Genomic DNA, 22,913 nt, shown 5'->3' with positions numbered 1-22,913 from the left:
TTTTTTCAGTTTACAGGCCTGCCAAAACCTGGAAGTACTGGAATGGGTTACTTCCGGGGTTTCGGGGGGTCGCACATGCGCAGAAGTGCTAAATTACTCTTTGCTCATGCGCAGAAGTGCCAAATTGCAACCCGCGCATGCGCAGACGTGCCACTGCAGGTTGCGAACGCTGCGGATTGCGAACATGCATCCCGCACGGATCATGTTCGCAACCCGAGCGTCCACTGTACAGAGGTTTCTTCCTATATACATAAAACGTAAGGGTGTCGTCAAGCTGCTGTTTGCATGGTTGCCAGCAAGCAGCCATGCCAACTCCAGGGGGATGACAGAAAAGCAGGCAAGCAGGTGAGCGAACGCACAAGGCAAGTGGCAGTTGGTCGCAGAATTGTACATTTGGAAGGGATCCCAAGGGTGCCATCATCATCATCATCATCTAAATGAGCTGGACTAAAAGAGCCATTGGCTTGACCCAGCAAGCTCTTGGTATGTTCTTATGAAATGTCTGAAGGGCACCAGGTTAACAAAGTCTGCACTAATGGATCTGCTATTGAATCTATTCATTCGGGGAATTCTTCCTGGTTTAGAGGGTTGGGTGTGGTTCTTTTCTTTTCCTTGTTGCTGCTGACATTGCATTTACTTGCCACTTGTGCCAAAGCAAGTCCCGAGAGCATTTTGCATGACAATATCACTAGAGTGTAAACAGCACCACCTAGAGATGGGCTGATCTCCATGTCACCAAGCCAGTTCTGAGAAAGGAGCTGGAGGCACAGATTGTAGACGTGGATAGCGAATGACAGCATGAGCTGGGCTGTGACCCGGGGGGGTAAAGCTAAAGAGGCTCCTGACCATTAGGTCCACTCGTGGCCGACTCTGGGGTTGCGGCGCTCATCTCGCTTTATGGGCTGAGGGAGCCAGCATACAGCTTCCGGGTCATGTGACCAGCATGACTAAGCCGCTTCTGGCAAACCAGAGCAGCGCACGGAAACGCCGTTTACCTTTCCGCCGGAGCGGTACCTACTTATCTACTTGCACTGGCGTGCTTTCGAACTGCTAGGTTGGCAGGAACTGGGACCGAGCAACGGGAGCTCACCCCGACGCGGGGATTCGAACTGCCGACCTTCTGATCGGCAAGTCCTAGGCTCTGTGGTTTAACCCACAGCGCCACCCATGTCCCGTGACCCAGGGAGACCCAGGTTCAAATCCTTGTTCGCCCATGAAGCTACTCTGCAGGGCTGCTGTCAAGACGTTGTGGGATTTCCCCCAGAGGTCCTTGGAAAGACAAGTGCAAAGGCGTTCTTCTCACCGTTTGAGGGAGCTTCTCAAGGAGCTTAGTCTTGAAACGCAAAGGATGGTCAATGCAGCCTGACATCAAAGGCCATTTCCTGCAATCCGGAAGAGGCAGAAAGTTGCAAGAGACGCATTTGGGCTGATGTGGTTTGAGTTAATGTAAACTTCCTTCCCTACAGAATCTCATGGTATTTCCTGATTCCTACACAGACCCACACTCACCCCACCCCACCCTGGTGTGATTCCCACAGTTTATTTTTCCCTAAGGGAATTTTGCTTTATGGAAAATCCTGGCACGTCAAATTCCATCCTGGATTTTTGCACGATTGTTATCTTTTAAATACTTGCTGTTGCTTTATGAATCTCACCACTTCCTCTCAGAAATAGTATCTTAGGCTTTTTTCCTTCCAACGCTCCCCCCCCCAAAAATAAAAATGGTAACCTAGGATGAGGAATGAACGAGGTAGTTTTGTTGGAATCGAGCAGTTTTATTTATTTGTATTTCACCACATTTATATACTGCTTGACTGAAATAAAACATCTACGTGCTTAACAAAAAATAAAACATCAAAACATCAAAAATATCAATAAAAGATGGTTAAAACATATTTTAAAATATTAAATATATACAGGTGAAACTCGGAAAATTAGAACATCGTGGAAAAGTTAATTTATTTCAGTAATTCAACTTAAAAGATGAAACTAATATATGAGATAGACTCATGACGTGCAAAGCGAGATAGATCAAGCCTTTATTTGTTATAATTGTGATATTATGGCGTACAGCTGATGAAAACCCCAAATTAACAATCTCAAAAAATTAGAATATTAAATGAAATCAGCAAAACAAGGACTGCAAATAGAGCAATACTGGACCTCTGAGAAGTAGACGCATGCCCAAACCAAGTACTGAGTACATATGCATTTTCTGAGATTGTTAATTTGGGGTCTTCATCAGCTGTATGCCATGATCATCACAATTATAACAAATAAAGGCTTGACATATCTCATAGAATCATAGAATCCTAGAGTTGGAAGAGACCACAAGGGCCATCGAGTCCAACCCCCTGCCAAGCAGGAAACACCATCAGAGCACTCCTGACATATGGTTGTCAAGCCTCTGCTTAAAGACCTCCAAAGAAGGAGACTCCACCACACTCCTTGGCAGCAAATTCCACTGTCGAACAGCTCTTACTGTCAGGAAGTTCTTCCTAATGTTTAGGTGGAATCTTCTTTCTTGTAGTTTGGATCCATTGCTCCGTGTCCGCTTCTCTGGAGCAGCAGAAAACAACCTTTCTCCCTCCTCTATGTGACATCCTTTTATATATTTGAACATGGCTATCATATCACCCCTTAACCTCCTCTTCTCCAGGCTAAACATGCCCAGCTCCCTTAGCCGTTCCTCATAAGGCAGCGTTTCCAGGCCTTTGACCATTTTGGTTGCCCTCCTCTGGACACGTTCCCGTTTGTCAGTGTCCTTCTTGAACTGTGGTGCCCAGAACTGGACACAGTACTCCAGGTGAGGTCTGACCAGAGCAGAATACAGTGGCACTATTACTTCCCTTGATCTAGATGCTATACTCCTATTGATGCAGCCCAGAAGTGCATTGGCTTTTTTAGCTGCCGCATCACACTGTTGGCTCATGTCAAGTTTGTGGTCAACCAAGACTCCTAGATCCTTTTCACATGTAATGAAAAGCTTTGCACGTCATGAGTCTATCTCATATATTAGTTCCACCTTTTAAGTTGAATTACTGAAATAAATGAACTTTTCCACGATATTCTAATTTTCCGAGTTTCACCTATATATTTTTTAAATGAAGCAGTACAAGGAGTCATCCAACCGCCGCAGGGACTCCGCTCCAGATTTGTGTAGGGTTTACTCCAGAGCTTTTTCTTCTCCCGAAAATATCCCACAAGGTAGCAGAGGTTTCGGATCAGTGCGTTCCTTCTCCTAGATGGGCTCCCTTCTCAGGTGGACAAGCCCCATCTGCCCCTCGTTTCCTTCTACAGCATTAAAAGATAGATTTATTAGAAGTTTGGAACGGGTCTTATGTGGCACCTCTAGCTGTGCCACTTCTGCAGATCAAAGTGGCCACGTGGTGCCACGTGGGGTCAGGTGATCTGCAAGCAAACCGGTCCCAAGATGCTAGGGGTTTTATATACGAAGAGCATCATCAGGGATGATGGGAGCAGGCTTGATCCAGCAGCCTCTTTTTACATCCTGCGTTCTTCAGATTTCCCCCGAGGCTCGCAGAAGTCTTTTGCATTCAAGGAAATCAGTTGCAGGGGGGAAATATGTGACAGATGAAGTTAGACAAAGCCGCAAAGTATCCGAACTCCAGATGCCCGTCTCCAAAACAGAACACAAACAGAGCTGATGGGAGTGACATTTCCGCCAAAACCAAACTTGCGAAATTGGGTGTGTTTCGTACGTCCAAAAGACTGGTTTCCAGAACATCCAAGAGTCATTCCTCCGCTTCTGCTTCTGGTGACTATCCTGGCTGGTGCTAAAGACTCTGACTCAGAAGGGAGCATTGCGATGGGTGGGGTACCAGCGACTAGCCTGTCTCTGTTGTAAACAAAATCTGCCCTTCTTCCCTTATGGGGTATCCAAGAGCCCATATAGAGTCCTTACGTAGGTTCCCTATTGGTAGGAGAAAATAACAGAGGCCAACCAGAGAATATTGAGAAGCAAAGCAGCTAGTAAGCCTGATCTCTATTGATCTGCTGCAACAGGGTGCTCCCCTCACCTGCAGGAGAGGAGGAGGAACCCAGAATAATGGTGCACAAGGCCTTATTTAGACATTTTAAATTCCCTGCCCTGGAGCTCAAGACCACCCCTCCATACATCATACATACATCACAGAAAAGGCTGTCTACAGCAGAAATCTGAGTGCGTTGTTTATCTCGTCTGACAGGTTACCTGTTAATGCTCACTTGATTGGATACCCTGGGGAGCCTGGCCAGTCTTTTGTAATGATCTGTTCTGGAGCCCCGTTCGCATCCTGAAGCGAACGCATCCTGCGTCTTTGGGTCTGCGTGTGTGCGGGTCGCGATCCGCCGCTTCTGCGCAGGCGCGTGGCGTCATTTGAGAGTCTGCGCATGTGCAAGCAGCGAAACCCGGAAGTAACGGAATCCGTTACTTCCGGGTCCCCGTGGAGCGCAACTCGAAAACGCTCAGCCTGAAGCAACTTCAACCTGAGGTATGACTGTATAGCATATAAGGTAAAGGGACCTCTGACCATTAAGGCCAGTTGTGGCCGACTCTGGGGTTGCGGCGCTCATCTAGCTTTACTGGCCGAGGGAGCCGGCGTACAGCTTCCAGGTCATGTGGCCAGCATGACTAAGCCGCTTCTGGCGAACCAGAGCAGCGCACGGAAACGCCATTTACCTTCCCGCCGGAGTGGTACCTATTTATCTGCTTGCACTTTGACGTGCTTTTGAACTGCTAGGTTGGCAGGAGCAGGGAACGAGCAACGGGAGCTCACCCCGTCGCGGGGATTTGAACCACCAACCTTCTGATTGGCAAGCCCTTGGCTCTGTGGTTTAACCCACGGTGCCACCTGTGTCCCTGAATAGCAGGGTATAAATGCCCTAAATCAGTGGCTTTCAACCAGTGGGCTGTGGCACCTGGGGTGCCTTGAAGGATGGCCGGGGGTTATGCAGCCTTTGTCCCTCTTTCCCTCCCTACTCGGATTCCCTCCTGGGCTACAGGTTTCTGGAACGTCTTGAGAACTCCATATATGAATTCTTCCCGCTTGCCGAGGGGGAAGCGGAGGAGGGAGCTGTGGTGACGCTGGCCATGAAAGTGATTCCCTGGGTGTGTCCCTTATAGGCAAATGTGTGTCTGGGGGTTCCCCATGCCAGAAGCTGAGTCACCAAAGCACTGGAAGATGACTCACCAAAACGGAGGAATAATGAGGGTGAAAAACACCAAAATGACACGCTGGGGCTCAAGAAGGGGGAAAGTGTTTTCATTTTGAGTTTAGCGATGGCTCTTCTCCCACAAACAAGAAAGATGCCAATATTGGAGAAGGGAAATACTTTTAGCAGTTTTTAAACTGTAACAGACAGATGGGCGGGGTATAAATAAATTATTATTGTTGTTGTTGTTTAGTCGTTTAGTCGTGTCCGACTTTTCGTGACCCCCTGGACCAGAGCACGCCAGGCACTCCTGTCTTCCACTGCCTCCCGCAGTTTGGTCAGACTCATGTTTGTAGCTTCGAGAACACTGTCCCACCATCTCGTCCTCTGTCGTCCCCTTCTCCTTGTGCCCTCCATCTTTCCCAGCATCAGGGTCTTTTCCAGGGAGTCTTCTCTTCTCATGAGGTGGCCAAAGTCTTGGAGCCTCAGCTTCAGGATCTGTCCTTCCAGTGAGCACTCAGGGCTGATTTCCTTCAGAAGGGAGAGGTTGGATCTTCTTGCAGTTCATGGGACTCTCAAGAGTCTCCTCCAGCACCATAATTCAAAAGCATCAATTCTTCGGCGATCAGCCTTCTTTATGGTCCAGCTCTCACTTCCATACATCACTACTGGGAAAACCATGGCTTTAACTAGACGGACCTTTGTTTGCAAGGTGATGTCTCTGCTTTTTAAGCTGCTGTCTAGGTTCGTCATTGCTTTTCTCCCAAGAAGCAGGCGTCTTTTAATTTCGTGGCTGCTGTCACCATTTGCAGTGATCATGGAGCCCAAGAAAGTAAAATCTCTCACTGCCTCCATTTCTTCCCCTTCTATTTGCCAGGAGGTGATGGGCCCAGTGGCCATGATCTTCGTTTTTTTTTGATGTTGAGCTTCAGACCATATTTTGCACTCTCCTCTTTCACCCTCATTAAAAGGTTCTTTAATTCCTCCTCACTTTCTGCCATCAAGGTTGTGTCATCTGCATATCTGAGGTTGTTGATATTTCTTCCGGCGATCTTAATTCCGGCTTGGGATTCATCCAGCCCAGCCTTTCGCATGATGAATTCTGCATATAAGTTAAATAAGCAGGGAGACAATATACAGCCTTGCCGTACTCCTTTCCCAATTTTGAACCAATCCGTTGTTCCATATCCAGTTCTAACTGTAGCTTCTTGTCCCACATAGAGATTTCTCAGGAGACAGATGAGGTGATCAGGCACTCCCATTTCTTTAAGAACTTGCCATAGTTTGCTGTGGTCGACACAGTCAAAGGCTTTTGCATAGTCAATGAAGCAGAAGTAGATGGCTTTCTGGAACTCTCTAGCTTTCCACATACTGCTTAAGCCTGCCTTGTAGAATTTTAAGCATAATTAAGCTTTATTATTATTATTTCTTCGGGGCAGATCTACTTGATTTTGGTTCCTCTGTAAAGCATCAGACACGATCATATTCATTACTATGACTTATTATTTTTAGTAGTAGTGGTAGTAGTTGTAGTAATAATAATAATAATAATAATAATAATAATAATAATAATAATTTATTATTTATACCCCGCCCATCTGGCTGAGTTTCCCCAGCCACTCTGGGCGGCTCCCAATCGAGTGTTAAAAACAATACAGCACGAAATATTAAAAACTTCCCTAAACAGGGCTGCCTTCAGATGTCTTTTAAAGATAGGATAGCTGCTGCTAATAATAATGATGATGATGATGTATAATAATATAATATTTATTTATTCAAAAAAATGTGTATACCGCTTGATTGAAAAAAAAAAAGCTCAAAGCACTTTACAAAAAGAGCAATACAATTATTAGTAAAAACAATTAAAACATTTCAGAAAATTAAAATTTATTATCCAATTATCCAATTATGCAAGCAGTATGAGATTTCAGGGGTTCCAGGCTCTGTGTCCTTGGAATGAGACAGAGCTGAGACTGCGGTGTCTGAGGATCTACGCTATATTTACACATATGCCTCAACGTCCCAGGAGGTCTTGCTTCTCCCATAGCCTTGGATCCCAGGAGAAATCAAGCATGGCTCCTCTCCCTCTTTGGTGTCATGGACGCTTTGGCCAAGAAGATTCCTGCATTGCAGGGGGTTGGACTAGATGACCCTAGAGGTCCCTTCCAATTCTATGATTTCTATAAAACTAAAACGCACGCCAGCTTTCTAGGTATCTGGGTAGGCTCGGTTATCAAGAGGCAGGGAGTTCCAAAGCATAGGTAGCAGCGCACTAAAAGATATATAGTAAAACACAAACAATACTTGGTTTTGCTTAAAATTAATCTCACAGATATAATGGGGAAAACTGATTTTAATAAATGAATACAGAATATTTGTCACTCAAGAGAAGCGTTGAAGCTGCAAAGAGACAGAGGGAAGTCAACTAATATAGCAGGGATTCAAACTAGTTTTCCTGAACAGAAAGTGACTTTAAAGAAAGAAAGAAAAGAAGGATTACAAATGTCATTTATTTCTGAGAACCTGGCTTATGGAATATTCAAACTACTGTTTGTATCCTTTGAACAATTTTGTGCACTTGACTAATTCTTTTTCATTTTTCATTCTTTTTCTTTTCCCCCTTTATTTCCTTTTTATATTTTTACCTTTATTGTGTTTTTTTCTTTAACTTTTTAAATATTTGGATGTCATGTTTAATTCACGCTTTCTCTCTAATCCAATAAAGATAATAAAAAATAAATAAATAAATAAATAAGAGATACATAGTCACGATAATAATAACGATAACGATAACAGCGATAACGACGATAACGAGAACGACGTTTAAATATAACGCGCTTTTGAACACGCCGAAGCATGGGAAAGCAGTACGCATGCGCGCCCCGGGGCGTTCGGCATTCCGTCTTCCCCGCCCCGCTTGCCTTCCTTAAGAGGCAGAGCGCATGCGCACTGGCCAGCCTGGCATGGAGCGAGCGAGCGAGGACGGAGGCGGGGCTAGGCAAGGAGCGCCCTTTCCCGATTGGCTCCTCTTCGGGCCCCGCCCCTCCGGGCGAGCCGCCACGTCAGTCACAGCTACGCCCGCCGCCGGGATCCTGCGCATGCGCGCTGGGAGGCGCCCCATCGCCGCTTCTCCCCTCAGCCGGCGTCTCGCGAGGGGGGGAGAAGGCGGGAGAGCGCGGCGCGTGCACGCGGAGGGTAAGTGCGGGGGTGACGTGGGCGCGCGGGGGTGAGGGGGGAGTCAATCAACTCGGGGGGGGGGGAGGAGACGGGAAGAGCCCTATGGAACCTACAGGGTGACAAGAGTGCCTCTGAGCATGGGCAGAGCGCCGGCCGAGTAGCCGCTCCGTCAGGTGGAAGGGGGCTTCCGGGCGAGCCCAGTTCCTCAAGACTTCTTCCCTTTTGGGCGGCGGATAAAATATTGCCAGTTGCCTCAAGGATTGCAAGGACCCTGCCAGGTTGGCCCCCCCCCGTTGCAGGTGTGGCGGCGCCTCCCAGGTAAGCTCTTGGAGGAGGGGGGGGGTTGTAGCATGGCAGGTGCCATAGCTGTCAACCTTCCCTTTTTTTTGCGGAAAATTCCCTTATTCCAGCGACGTTTCCCGCTGCTATCCCGTAGACTGTCCCCGGCACAGGTGAGGCTGCAGATCCCTTATTTTCGAGGCTCCCCAGGACAGGTGAGGCTGCAGATCCCTTATTTTTGAGGCTCCCCAGGACAGGTGAAGCTGCAGATCCCTTATTTTCGAGGCTCCCCAGGACAGGTGAAGCTGCAGATCCCTTATTTTTGAGGCTCCCCAGGACAGGTGAGGCTGCTGACCCCTTATTTTCGAGGCTCCCCGGGACAGGTGAGGCTGCTGACCCCTTATTTTCGAGGCTCCCCAGGACAGGTGAGGCTGCTGACCCCTTATTTTCGAGGCTCCCCGGGACAGGTGAGGCTGCTGACCCCTTATTTTCGAGGCTCCCCGGGACAGGTGAGGCTGCTGACCCCTTATTTTCGAGGCTCCCCGGGACAGGTGAGGCTGCTGACCCCTTATTTTCGAGGCTCCCCAGGACAGGTGAAGCTGCAGATCCCTTACTTTCGAGGCTCCCCGGGACAGGTGAGGCTGCTGACCCCTTCTTTTTGAGGCTCCCCAGGACAGGTGAGGCTGCAGATCCCTTATTTTCAAATCTGAAAGTTGACAGCTATGGCAGGTGCCAGTCTGGGATTGCAGCCCCGGGGCGGCAGGGCTACGTAGGCACTTGCCTCTTATTTGCACGTTTTCTTTGCAAGATGCTCCTCTCAACCTTCCTTTTTGCTACACCCGAGTGATCTGTGGCAGAAATGCATATGGGGCGCATAAACTGATTCAGGTACGATCTGCTGTGGAGCTGGATTAGCTGATGTCCAGGGTGAGAAACAGCCCAAGGTCCAGGTTCCATGGCTAGAAGACTCTCCCAAAATAAATTTAAAAATTGCCCAGTAGCACCTTAAGAGACCAACTAAGTTTATTCTGAGTATATTCATTTGCATGCACACTTCCTATAGAAAGACTCTCCAAGTTTCTATATATCGATATATCTATGTGGCTAAGAATTTCGGACTCGGACATGGGAGACCAGGGTGCGAATCCTCCCTTGGCCATGAAGCTCTCCCTGGGCCATTCCCTGCCTCTCAGCCTAACCTACCTCACAGGGTTGTTGTGGGGATCGAAGAAAGCGTCTGTCTGGCCTCCCGGTTGTCAGAGCTGGCAGCTGACTTGGAGATACCTGGGGCACTCCTGTCGTTGTGAGATGTTGAGAAGCATCGCTGAGGGATCCCAGGGGCTGGGCACTGCCAGCAGGGAAAGAAGCCCCCTCCTGCTTGTGCGCTTTCCAGTGGGGCATCTGCCTTGCAGAGGGCCTTCTCGGTGGTGGCACCCTCCCTGTGGAACGCCCTCCCGCCAGATGTCAAAGAGAAAAATAACTACCAAACTTTTAGAAGACATCTGAAGCCAGCCCTGTTTAGGGAAGCTTTTAATGTTTAATAGGTTATGTATTTTAGTGTTTTGTTGGAAGCTGCCCAGAGTGGCTGGGGAAGCCCAGCCAGCTGGGTGGGGTATAAATAATAAATTATTACTATTATTCTTATTACCCGTGAGAACGAGATGCTGGACTAGGCAGATCTTTGGCCTGATAGAAGGCGGCTTTTCTTACGTTTGTCCTTATGGGTTATTCATAGAATCGTAGAGTTGGAAGGGACCCAGGGGTCATCTAGTCCAGCCCCCTGCGATGCAGGAATCCCGCCCTTAGCCGTCCTTGGGAGGACTCGAACCACCAACTTTTGGGTTAAGAGCCAGAGACCAGAATGCCATGGTGAGACTCCTTACGGGGTCCTTGCCGTGGGATCACATTCACCCGGTGCCATACCAGCTGCACTGGCTCCCTCCCGATGGAGTACAGGATCAGGTTTAAGGTGCTGGTTTTAACCTTTAAAGCCCTCTGCGGCCTAGGACCCTCGTACTGGAATGTCCCATGGAGGACCTTACGGTCTTCAAACAAAAATATCTTGGAGATCCCAGGCCACAGGGAGGTTAGGCTGGCCTCAACCAGAGCCAGGGCCTTTTCGGTCATGGCCCCAATCTGGTGGAACGCTCTGTCACAAGAGACTAGAGCCCTACGGGACTTGACATCTTTCTGCAAGGCCTGCAAGACGGAGCTGTTCCCCCAGGCCTTTGGCCAAGGCACAGTCTGACCCCCTCCTTCTGTAATCCTCATAGAACTCTTGCCCAATGGTTGCCATCAATTTGATTTTGAATTGATTTTATAATGAATTGATTTTAGAATGCATTTCAATTAATTGATTGTGATTTTATGTAAACTGTGTTACTTTTACTGTTGTTAGCCGCTCTGAGACCGGCTTCGGCTGGGGAGGGCGGGATATAAACAAAATTTTATTATTTTTATTTATTATTAGATTTATATCCCACCTTTCCTTCAAGGAGCACAAGGTGACGCACACAATTCTGTTTAACCGTCACACCCACCCTGCAAAGTAGGCTAAAGTTAAACTAAGAGACAGCAACTGGCCCAGGGTCATGCAGCGAGCTTCATGGCAGAGTAGGGATTTGAACTCTTGATCTCCCACACCAATGTTCCAGCGCTCTTTAAGCATTTTGCCCCAATGGGTTAGAAGGGAAGATGCCGGCAGCTAGTGAGAGCTGTGGAACATCTACGTCTCTGAAATAAATATCCAGTAAAATGTACTGGTAATTCTGTCAGCCAAAGAGAGTTGAGCTCAAATGACAGGATGGGTTTGCTTCTTTGGGCATGGTGTGCCGAGTCAGACGAGAAGGATTACTGTGAATTCACACCCAGTTTTCTACAAAAGTACACGGATGCAAAGTGTAGCCAGCTATTTCCTTGTTTGCTTTCTTCACATTATAGCAAACGTTTCCTTCATTTCATTCTTTACCCTTAGCGGTTGACTCAACTGCAGAACTGTATGTTCCCTGTATGTTGAACAGGGATCCGTACACCTTGCAACATAGGTGTTGCCGTCAAGGAAAGAGGTCTGGCATCGAGAGCTGCTTTAGGTCTGGATTCTGCCAATGGAATTCTCGACTCTTCCTATGAACAGCAGACACCCCCTTCCAGTGACACACCACACAGATTAACTTATTTTGTCATACTGTGTACTGCCTTAATAACTCCAGGCTGTGAATCAGTTTATAAATTGGTGTTGTTTATTTTTAAAAAGTATTTTTTTTAAAGTGCTCCTGGTTCCACCAGTGGCTTGTTATATGTTATACGAGCTGCACTGGCTCACAGTGGAGTACAGGGTCAGGTTTAAGGTGCTGGTTTTGACCTTTAAAGACCTATGCGGCCTAGAACCTCGTACCTACAGGACCGCCTCTCTTGGTATGTCCCACGGAGGACCTTAAGGTCCACAAATGACAACATTTTAGAGATCCCAAGTCGCAATGTTGTTAGATTGGTCTCAACTAGGGCCAGGGCCTTTTCAGTACTGGCCCCGACTTGGTGGAACGCTCTGTCCCAAGAGACCAGGGCCCTGTGGGACTTGACATCTTTCCGCAGGGCCTGCAAGCCAGAGCTGTTCCGCCTGGCCTTTGGTTTGGGCTCAGTCTGACCCTTATGTTTCCCTCCCCTTATGGTTTTGATCTATGGGTACTTTTAAAATGAGGCTGCATTTTAAATTGTATTTTAACTCGTATTTTAATAAACTGGTTTTTGTTTGTTTGTTTGTTTTCCCCTATTATGTTTTATTATAATTTTATTGGTGTTAGGCCGGGGAGGGCAGGGGGTGTGTGGGTGTGTATGTATGTGTGTGTGTGTGTGTGTATATATATATATATATATAATAAATTTATTATTATTATTATTAATATGGGGGAAGCTGTGATCAAGGTGCCTTTGGACTCCAGCTCCCATCCCTTTCACTGTCCATTCTGGCTGGGGCTGATGGGAGTTGGAGTCAACAACACTTGGAGGACCACAGTTTCCCTACTTCTGCTATACTGCCTGGGAAAGGGACCTTTGAATCCTCGCCTTCACACTTTGCATCCTGTAGATCCCCAACCTGCTGCCCTCCAGATATTTTGAACTGCAGGTCCCACCAGCCCCAGCCAGCGTGGTCAGCAATGATGGAAGTTTTAGTCTGGATCACCTTATAGATCACATGTTCAGGGTGGCCAAGAATTGGTGCAGTGAGTTCCACTGGCGCTCATTTTGGCTTATGAACATTAGCATGGCGAAATAATCGTTGGTGTGTACAAGACCCTTCCCTCTTGCCTGCTGATACGCAAAAGGGGAAAGATGAAATTGGCTGCCTACTTTCAGTCTTTGCAGAGATGACTAGCTTTAGGCAGACTATAAGAGAAAGCTCACTCTCTTGGCTGGAATAATGCTAATTCCTTGTAATTTTGTGGTATGCACAAATTACAGTATGAATGATAGTAGCTCTTGCTCTGTAAAATGTTTTATAAGTTTGTTCCCCTGAGAAAAGAAAGCCCTCCAAACACAAACATTGTTATCTAAAAGTTCATATTCTGTGCTTGGGGTGTTTGTTTAACCCCAGATCCTGGTGTATTTTTTAGTTCAAAGAACCTGTCTGATGAAAAAATAAATATTGCTTTAATGTTAACCTTTTGTTGCGTCAGAGACATCAAGGTAATAGCCTGCTATGCAATCATGTTCTTATTTATCTTACATTTCAGATGGGTGGCATTGATATGGAATGTATATTTTAACTTCTGAAAGTTTCGGTACAAGTGTCAAATATTTTTAGATGGTATCTTTGAATCACATGCATTATTACGATTTTATGTTTTAGCTGTGAGTTAAAGTAAGGAACATGGCTAGTTTAAAAGATATTTGGAAGAGGAGCAACAGCAGCCCCTTGTCAAATTCTTATCTCTCTTGGCACCTGAAAGGAATAGTTTAAATTATTCCTGTGTTCTAGATTCCATTTTTCTAGCATTTCTTAACCTGGGGAAAATCTGTGTATTTGCACTGGCGCTGTGGGTTAAACCACAGAGCGTGGGACTTGCCGATCAGAAGGTCGGCGGTTCGAATCCCCACGACGGGGTGAGCTCCCGTTGCTCGGTCCCTGCTCCTGCCAACCTAGCAGTTCAAAAGCACCTCAAAGTGCAAGTAGATAAATAGGTACTGCTCCGGCGGGAAGGTAAACAGCGTTTCCGTGCGCTGCTCTGGTTCGCCAGAAGCGGCTTAGTCATGCTGGCCACACAACCCAGAAGCTGTACGCCGGCTCCCTCGGCCAATAAAGCGAGATGAGCGCCGCAACCCCAGAGTCGGCCGTGACTGGACCTAATGGTCAGGGGTCCCTTTACCTTTTACTGGGACAGAAGGCAAGTCAAAATTAGGAGCAGAGCCATAGGCTGCCTGGAAAGTTTAGGACAAGACGAAGGTCAGTTTGGCATTATTTAAGGCTGGTCCAAGGACTGAAACACCCCACAGCTGTTAGCCACATTAGGTAACTGCATGGGGTTAGAAAGGCAGTAAATAAACTTATAACGAGCAAAAAACATAGAAACGCTAAACTATTTCCAAATGTGAATCATTGTTTTTTAATTCCAGTACGCCAGTTGCAGTCTCAGCTGCCATGATGCCTGCAGCAACAGTAAAGCCTGACACCACGCCATTGTATGACCCTCGCCTCCTTCAGGAACTGGACTGGAGTCAGAATACCGTGACGTTTTCCCCTGCTATTTCTCCTGTGGAACCGGGCAGTGGTTTAGTTTTGCGGCCACTTTGCATTGCCGACATCAACAAAGGTACAGCTCACTTTTCTCTGAACGCCTAAGTCCACTTGAACTCAAAGGCTACATATGCACATCGTAACCCAGGACTGCATTTGAGGACAACGGCCAGAGCAAAATATTAAGTCTTACAGTGGATAGTTTTGTAGAAAATGCATTGTAAGAAGAGCAGGACTGTAGGTCTTGGATAGGCGGGGCTTAAAATAATTCCGTGTTTATGGAAGACAATCTTACTCGGCTATGAGTCATTGCCAAAGAAAAATAATTCTGAATGTAAAAAGCACTATATCCGCTTTGCTAGGTTTTGTGTGGTTCCTCTCCTCTGCTAGCTTGTGCGTGATTTTTCATTTTTGGGGGTGTTTTTATTAACTTTATTCTATGCTGCCCTGATAGCTTTGCTGAAGGGCTGTCTAAAAATCTTGCCCATTTCACTACACTTGAAAAACTGTATTGTAGTGGCTTCTTGGATCTTGTATCCCACATCACTCCAGACACTGAATTGTGGACACTACTTGCGGAATCTCTACTTGAATATCGAGTTTTGTGCTTGCCTTGAAAAATACATTTATGCAAACCCTTTCTCTCTCTTGCAGGCTTTTTAAAAGTTTTAGGTCAACTGACAGAAACAGGAATTGTCAGCCCTGAGAAATTCATCAGTGAGTACCTTGTATTTTGCAGCTTGGATGAAGGGAACGGGGGGTTTGCTTCAGTGCAGCTGTCTCACCGACCTTGCTTGGCTTCTAAAAGAGATGTTTTGTTGGTAAAGCATGAGTTGATGGGTGTGAGGAGTGGTTTAAGTAGCAAAAAAAGCAGGGGGAACCCAGTCATTGGGCAGCCTATACATTTGACTACATCGACAGTTGCACATCACTTGCCTTTCCTGTAAGAGACCCTCACATTCTATTCACCTGCTTGTCAAGGGTTAGGCGCAATATATTCTGGCAGATCGTTTTTAGGTGCCAGGCAAAATTGTTTCTCTATAACTAGGCCTTTCTTATAACAAAGTTATAACTATAACTTTGGCTGATTGAACATTCTAGGGCCTTTTAAATGTGTTTGTGGGAGTGGGGGTTATTGTTTTGCTTTTGTTTTATTAAGTATTTTGTGTTCTCATTTTGTATTTTTATGTTGTCAACTGCCCTGGGATCTTCATATGAAGGGTGGTATACAAATTTAGTAAGTAAGTAAGTAAGTAAGTAAGTATGTATGTATGTAGTAGTAAGGTAAAGGTAAAGGGACCCCTGACCATTAGGTCTGGTTGTGGCCGACTCTGGGGTTGTGGTGCTCATCTCGCTTTATTGGCCGAGGGAGCCGGCGTACAGCTTCCAGGTCATGTGGCCAGCAGGACTAAGCCGCTTCTGGTGAACCAGAGCAGCGCACAGAAACGCCGTTTACCTTCCCACCGGAGCGGTAACTATTGATCTACTTGCACTTTGATGTGCTTTCGAACTGCTAGGTTGGCAGAAGCTGGGACCGAGCAACGGGAGCTCACCCCGTTGCGGGGATTCGAACCGCCAACCTTCTGATCGGCAAGTCCTAGGCTCTGTGGTTTAACCCACAGCGCCACCCGTGTCCCATGTATGTAGTAGTAGTAGTAATAATAATAATAATAGTAATTATAATCTGGGTACGCAAACCTGAGCAGAGCTATAGGAAACCCCCATACCAGGGGAATGTAGATCCTCTTACCAAGAATGCTCCTACCTGTATTTTCTAGAAACATTCGAACACATGAAGAGTTCTGGGGACTACTACGTTACAGTAGTGGAAGATACTATTCTAGGAGAGATTGTGGCTACTGCAACTTTAGTCATAGAACACAAGTTTACTCACTCGTGTGCAAAGGTATGTTGGGTAGTGCGGGAAATCCTGTTGCTGTGAATAAGTTCTGGCACTTTCTAGTACTCAGCGGCTAAGTGGTATTGCCTGTCTTCACAGAGGGGAAGAATAGAAGACGTTGTTGTAAGCGGAGAATGCAGAGGAAAACAACTTGGGAAATTGTAAGTGGCTGTTAATCGTCTGCAGTAGCTTACCAGCCGGGTTGTGGGGAGTGGCGCCAGCTGCCTCTCCTGCTGTGCCCCATGGAGAGCCTCAAGGTCCATAAATAGCAACACCCTAGTGGTCCCAGGCCCTTAGATTAGCTTAAACCAGAGCCAGGGCCTTTTCAACACTGGCCCCGGCCTGGTAGAACGCTCTGTCTCATGAGACCAGGGCCCTGCAGGATCTGATTTCTTTCCGCAGGGCCTGTAAGACAGAGTTGTTCCACCTGGCCTTTGGCTTGGAGCCACTTTGATTCCCTCCCCCTCTTTCTTTTTTATTTTCCTTTCTCCTCCTGCGATGAGGCTACATTTTAATATTTCAATATTTTAATGTTGTATTTTAATTTTGTTTTTAAGTTGTATTCATTCAACTTATTTTTATTATTGCTTGTTAGCTGCCCTGAGCCCAGCCTTGGCTGGGGAGGGCGGGGTATAAATAAATAAAAATATTATTATTATTATTATTACATGCCCCACAAGACCTAAGTGAGCAAGTGAGCAAGGACCGCCTCTCGCCATATGAACCAACCCAGTCCTTGCAAGCATTCTGGCCTTTCTTTGTGTGCCTCCTCTATGAGAACGGGCCTTTTCCGAGGTGCCTCCCCGCTTGTGGAATTCTCTTCCCAGGGAGGTTCATCTGGCGCCTTCATTACGTATTTTTAAGCCGGACAAAAACTTTCCTCTTCTCCCAGGGCTTTGGCGGATTAAGAAAGCTATGGCCTTTTAAACTGTAGGAGGGGTGGTGTTTGCTTGTTACTACGTTATGCATTTTTTTTGTTTTTATACTGTAAGCTGCCCCGTGACCCTTGGATGAATGGCGATACAGAAATTTAATAAAAAATAACAATAGCAATAAAAATCACCAATGGTGTCTGACGCTCTCCCCCAAACACACATTCTGCAAGGCTAAACTTCTTCTAAAGCAATAAATTGATATTTATATAACACCTTTCAAGCATCCCAAACTAGTCATATTCATTCTTTACAACCATTCTGTAATATGGGGCTGGTATTATCCCTGTATTGCAGGAGTGAGGTTGAGGGAAGTGGCTTTTTGAAGACCACTTAGCTCTATGACAAGTTCTCTTAACACTTGAATCAGCAATTTTACAGCTCATACCCTTTGCCCATGGATGGGGAATTTGTGGGTCTCCAAATGATGTTGGACCAATTCACACCAGCCGCGCCCAGTATGACGTATGGTCAGAGTTGATCTGGTGGGCCACAGCTTCATCACCCTGATTTGAGTCTCTTAAGCACTTCCAGAAGCGTTGGGCTTTCAGAAAAGAGCTGTCTTATACAGTGGTACCTCGGGTTACATACGCTTCAGGTTACATATGCTTCAGGTTACAGACTCTGCTAACCCAGAAATAGTGCTTCAGGTTAAGAACTTTGCTTCAGGATGAGAACAGAAATTGTGCTCCGGCAGACCGGCAGCAGCAGGAGGCCCCATTAGCTAAAGTGGTGCTTCAGGTTAAGAACAGTTTCAGGTTAAGTATGGACCTCTGGAACAAATTACCGTATTTTTCGCTCTATAAGACGCACCAGACCACAAGACGCACCTAGTTTTTGGAGGAGGAAAACAAGAAAAAAAAATATTCTGAATCTCAGAAGCCAGAACAGCAAGAGGGATCACTGTGCAGCGAAAGCAGCAATCCCTCTTGGTGTTCTGGCTTCTGGGATAGCTGCGCAGCCTGCATTCGCTCCATAAGACGCACACACATTTCCCCTTACTTTTTAGGAGGGAAAAAGTGAGTCTTATAGAGCAAAAAATACGGTAAGTACTTAACCCGAGGTACCACTGTACAGTTAGATCTTTGGTCTATCCAGTTCAGTATTGTCTACAGTAAATGACAACAACTATCCAGTGTTTCTTAAGAGATGCCAGGAATTTAACAGGGAACCTTCTAATTGCTGAGCAAGCAGCCTAGTAACACTAACCAGATAGCTCTCAAGAAGCTCCAAATTCACATCCATATGCGCACCCCCCCCAAACCCTGTCTCACCTGAAGCCAGTTTATTTGTAACCTACCTTATTAGGTTATTTGGCTAAAACACAGCCCTTGATCTCCTTTGGATGTAAAAGGTAACACCACCCCATCTCCGTTTGGACTCATTGCGCTTCTATTCTTTCCAACTGGCATAGTTCTTTGCTTGCCTTTTGGGCATTTAATCTATAACCAAATTGCAGGACCCTGCCAAGGTATATACTTCAAACCTCCTTCGAGCGGAATGTCTCCCTAGTTCAGTGGTTCTCAAAGGGTGTGGCAGGAGAGGGAGGCAAGGGTGGCAGGAAGATTCAAAGACAAGCAAATAAATTTTTTAGCATTTCAGTCTAGTGTAGTATGGGGGGGGATATACAACCAGAAACAGTATCCACACCTATCTTCAAGAGCATCAGCCATTCTTCTGCAGGTGAAACTCGGAAAATTAGGATATCGTGGAAAAGTTCATTTATTTCAGTAATTCAACTTAAAAGGTGAAACTAATATATGAAACTAATATATGAGATTGACTCATGACATGCAAAGCGAGATATGTCAAGCCTTTTAATTGTGATGATCATGGCATACAGCTGATGAAAACCCCAAATTAACCATCTCAGAAAATTAGAATATTAAATGAAATCAGCAAAACAAGGATTGCAAATAGAGAAATATTGGACCTCTGAGAAGTAGAAGAATGCATATATACTCAGTACTTGGTTTGGGCCCCTTTTGCATCAGTTTACTGCCTCAGTGCGGCATGGCATGGATGCTATCAGCCTGTGGCACTGCTGAGGTGTTATGGAAGACCAGGATGCTTCAATAGCAGCCTTCAGCTCTTCTGCCTTGCTCAGTCTCATGTCTCTCATCTGTCTCTTGGCAATGCCCCTATAGATTCTCTATGGGGTTCAGGTCAGGCGAGTTTGCTGGCCAATCAAGCACAGTAATCCCATGGGCATTGAACCAGGTTTTGGTACTTTTGGCAGTGTGGGCAGGTGCCAAAGTCCTGCTGGAAAATGAAGTCAGCATCCCCATAAAGCTCATCTGTGGAAGGAAGCATGAAGTGCTCCAAAATCTTCTGGTAGACGGCTGTGTTGACCCTGGACTTAATGAAGCCCAGCGGACCAACACCAGCTGATGACATGGCTCCCCAAATCTCTTTTTTGATGAGAGCAGCTTTTGCATCTCATTTGGAAACCAAGGACCCAGAGTCTGGAGGAAGAATGAGGAGGCACACAATGCCAGATGCTTGAAGTCCAGTGTGAAGTTTCCACAATCTGTGTTGATTTGGGGAGCCATGTCATCAGCTGCTGTTGGTCCACTGAGTACATATGCATGCTTCTACTTCTCATAGGTCCAATATTGCTCTATTTGCAATTCTTGTTTTGCTGATTTCATTTAATATTCTAATTTTCTGAGATTGTTAATTTGGTGTTTTCATCAGCTGTATGCCATGATCATCACAATTATAACAAATAAAGGCTTGACATATCTTGCTTTGCATGTCATGAGTCTATCTCACATATTAGTTTCACCTTTTAAGTTGAATTACTGAAATAAATGAACTTTTCCACGATATTCTAATTTTCCGAGTTTCACCTGTACATGATATCTTGTTGTGAACAGGGATTTTCAACCCTTGACAAATGTGGACAATCAAAAAAGAGAAAGGCTTCTTTGTGCTGATTTGTTTGCCTCAAATTAGACCTAATACAAATGAGATTACCTGGCAAAAGCAAGCTCGCACCTCTCATTGGGTCTGTATACATCCTCAAGGTACATATGTAAGAGGCTCATTAATATTTTGGAATGATTCCTGTTCTTATGTAGCTGCATTGTTTTATACTTTCTGGATGTCCCATGATCATATTATAAAGTAGTTGTGTTCTGGGTTATAAACCAAGCACTGCTAGGAGTTGCTTCTTTTTGTTTTCCAATGTATTTATCAATAAAAAAATTGGTTTGACAGAAGCTAATTTTTATCCTGAACATGTGGCCCGGAGAAAATGTTTGAGAACCCCTGCCCTAGTTAAGAGACTCCTTTTGGACTTTCCTTATTCAATCACAATGATGTATCTGTCTCATCTTACTGTATACTCTCCCTCTGCAATTCTTGTCTCCTTCCACTCATTTCTTGCAGGGTTAGGGTTGGGAGCTTCGTGTTTTCCCTTTGCTGAAAAGTGGCTCCTACTGTCCATTTGGGCATGGTGACAGCAGCAGCAGTGCTGATGTGTAGATTCACGGTTGCCTGGTACATGCAGTTTGACATCCTTTTGCAAGAGTATACCCATACAGTTTGTTTCAGAGTACAGTGGTACCTCTGGTTGTGGACACGATCCATTCTGGGGTGCCGTCCGCACCCCGAAAAGTCTACAGCTAGAGTGTCGCTTCTGCGCAACCACGGGGCGCGATAGAGCGCTTCTGCACATGTGCAAAGCGCGCAGAACGCTTCTGCATGCGCACAGCAAAACCCAGAAGTATCCACTTCCAGGTTTGCCGCGTTCGCAAGCCGAAAAGACGCAACGTGAACCTAACGCAACACAAGGTATGACTGTATTAACTCCTCCTCTTCTTCTTCTAGATTGATGTCAACTCTCACATTGCTAAGTAAGAGACTGAATTGCTACAAAATCACTCTCGAGTGTCAGCCAAAAAATGTTGCTTTCTATGAAAAATTTGGATATTCAGTATCTGAAGAAAACTACATGTATCAAAGATTCTTCAATTAAAGAACTTCCAGCTGTAATCTCATGTAATGGACCATTGGTGGAGGACTGTCTCTTTTCTCTTTGTGGAAAGCAAATGGCTGCAAATGAAATTAACACCTCCAGAGATGGGACAATAAATACAGTACAGCAGACTTTGATTTAGGTTTCCTTGCTGACAGGAAACGTTTTAGAAGCCATTTCCTACTGTTAATGCTTTTTGCTAGCTGGGATGTGAAAGATTATTGCCAGGTGGGGGGTGGTTTTTAATCAAAGGCTATATTTTTACCTGATTCCTTTCTTGCCTTGTATTTTTCTAAGTCTTGTGCTGTTTTGTGTTGCCAATTCATTGGTGGTTAATGAGACAGGACTGACTTGCGAGGTTTTTAGTTATGTGGGTAGGAGAAATGCAAGGTCTGTACCAGGCTGTTACTGGTCTTGACGTTAGTACGCCTCAGATCTTCATGGGCCCCAGAAGAGCCCTGAAATAACTGATTTGTCGAGCAGCGGCCTGAGCGGTTCTATTAGTCCCCTAGCAGTCACAATTGGTAAAAATTATTGCTTACACAAAGAACCTGCATTTCTAAAATATTGTATTCTTATCTCTTGTAGCTGTGAAAAGGCTGTGGGGCCAGGGGCCCCTCTTTTCCAGCATGGGCTATATCACATGTATGCTTTGCAAAAGCAATCTTCTGCCATGCTAACCCACTCGGCAGATGTTCCAGATCCCAAATCCACCTCTCAGAAGCTCCCCCATGCCTTGGGGCTTTAGATGATGCCATGTAGCACTTCTTGCCATGAGCCGCCAATAACGGGACAACTTTCCTCCCACCATTTCAACTTGAAGGGGGCAGTCTTGGGCATTACAAGCAAATGAAGGGCACTGCAGTAAATTTTTGTAGTCGAGTACATAGCTTTATAAAATATTACTGAGGGCTACCGTAAGCGGATTTCATGCATTTTGTGGTACTCTAAAAACTTTATTGGGGGTGACTAAAGTTTATTTATTCAGTTTTTTTAAAAAGCACTGTTAAGACATAAATAAATGGAGGCTGTTAAAATCTTTTGAATTATGGTCTTCCTTCTTCATTAGTCTAGATGTGCTCTAGTTGGCCTGCTGTTTTACTTGGGTAATTTGAGAAGTGTTAGTGGAGTTCATCCACGTGGGACAATTGAATACTGTTGGATGGAGAACATGTTTGAAGTTAAGTGGACCATAACCTGTGGAGGGGGACGAATCCACAACTTAAAAGTTCTAAATGAGATTGCTGATTCCATTGGCCTTTAAACTATAGCCAGGAAAAGGCGTGAGAGCCTCCCAGACCCTGGTAAGCAAGGCGGAAAGCTTAAACGCGCTCTGCCTTTCATAGGGAGCAAGGCCTGCCTGGTGCACCAGCTCCAGAACTGTAGGGGTGGTCTTGCAGGGGCGGTTTTAGGGTTGTTTTGGCTGTACATAATTTTGGCTGTACGTCCTTAAGCCTCACGTAAATTACGAATCGTCTGTATAGGTTTGAAGAACAGAAAACCAAAAATACTGGCAATATGGCTAGAAGGCTAAGTTCCGCAGTAAGGCTGTACACCCGCATTTGCCTGTTAGGAGTCAATTCTTGCGGATTTTCATAAAGCTGGGGGAAATTTATCTTCTTGGAGGCCTTTCAGGGGAAAGCCAGAAAGGATCAAGAAAAGAGCAGCCATTTAATCTGGAAGAGACCTTGAGTTTGCTCTTACGACTTCTTGATGGCCAAAACAGTGATCTCCAATAGCTACTAAAACTTGTTTCCT

General features: G+C 45.7%; 1 protein-coding gene across 3 annotated transcripts; it reads left to right on the top strand.

Moving 5' to 3' along the window:
• The first annotated feature begins 8,216 nt into the window (after positions 1-8,216).
• On the top strand, positions 8,217-22,201 carry GNPNAT1 (glucosamine-phosphate N-acetyltransferase 1). Of its 3 annotated transcripts, none has more exons than XM_083621138.1 (6): positions 8,217-8,349; positions 14,221-14,417; positions 14,996-15,058; positions 16,120-16,247; positions 16,341-16,402; positions 21,008-22,201. In XM_083621138.1, the coding sequence occupies exons 2-6, from the start codon at positions 14,246-14,248 to the stop codon at positions 21,153-21,155; spliced, it is 573 nt and encodes a 190-aa protein (XP_083477264.1). In that variant the 5' UTR covers positions 8,217-8,349; positions 14,221-14,245; the 3' UTR covers positions 21,156-22,201. The 3 variants fall into 3 exon arrangements, with proteins under 3 accessions (XP_083477264.1, XP_083477265.1, XP_083477266.1); XM_083621139.1 differs by having other exon boundaries at positions 8,299-8,609; XM_083621140.1 differs by lacking the exon at positions 8,217-8,349 and adding an exon at positions 8,628-8,649.
• The last annotated feature ends 712 nt before the right edge of the window (positions 22,202-22,913 follow it).

Source organism: Podarcis filfolensis, assembly GCF_964270895.1.
Source record: "Podarcis filfolensis genome assembly, chromosome: 1".
In the NCBI taxonomy this organism is placed as follows: Eukaryota; Metazoa; Chordata; class Lepidosauria; order Squamata; family Lacertidae; genus Podarcis; species Podarcis filfolensis.
The sequence above is the reverse complement of the archived record's forward strand: the minus strand, read 5'-3'. Positions and strand labels throughout refer to the sequence as shown.

What these genes read in the sequence shown, in the direction of transcription:
- GNPNAT1 (XM_083621138.1), top strand. Translation starts at nt 14,246, where the DNA reads ATGATGCCTGCAGCAACAGTAAAGCCTGACACCACGCCATTGTATGAC. An exon ending in CATTGCCGACATCAACAAAG is followed by an intron (nt 14,418 to 14,995) that starts GTACAGCTCACT and finishes TCTCTCTTGCAG; the next exon opens with GCTTTTTAAAAGTTTTAGGT. An exon ending in CAGCCCTGAGAAATTCATCA is followed by an intron (nt 15,059 to 16,119) that starts GTGAGTACCTTG and finishes TGTATTTTCTAG; the next exon opens with AAACATTCGAACACATGAAG.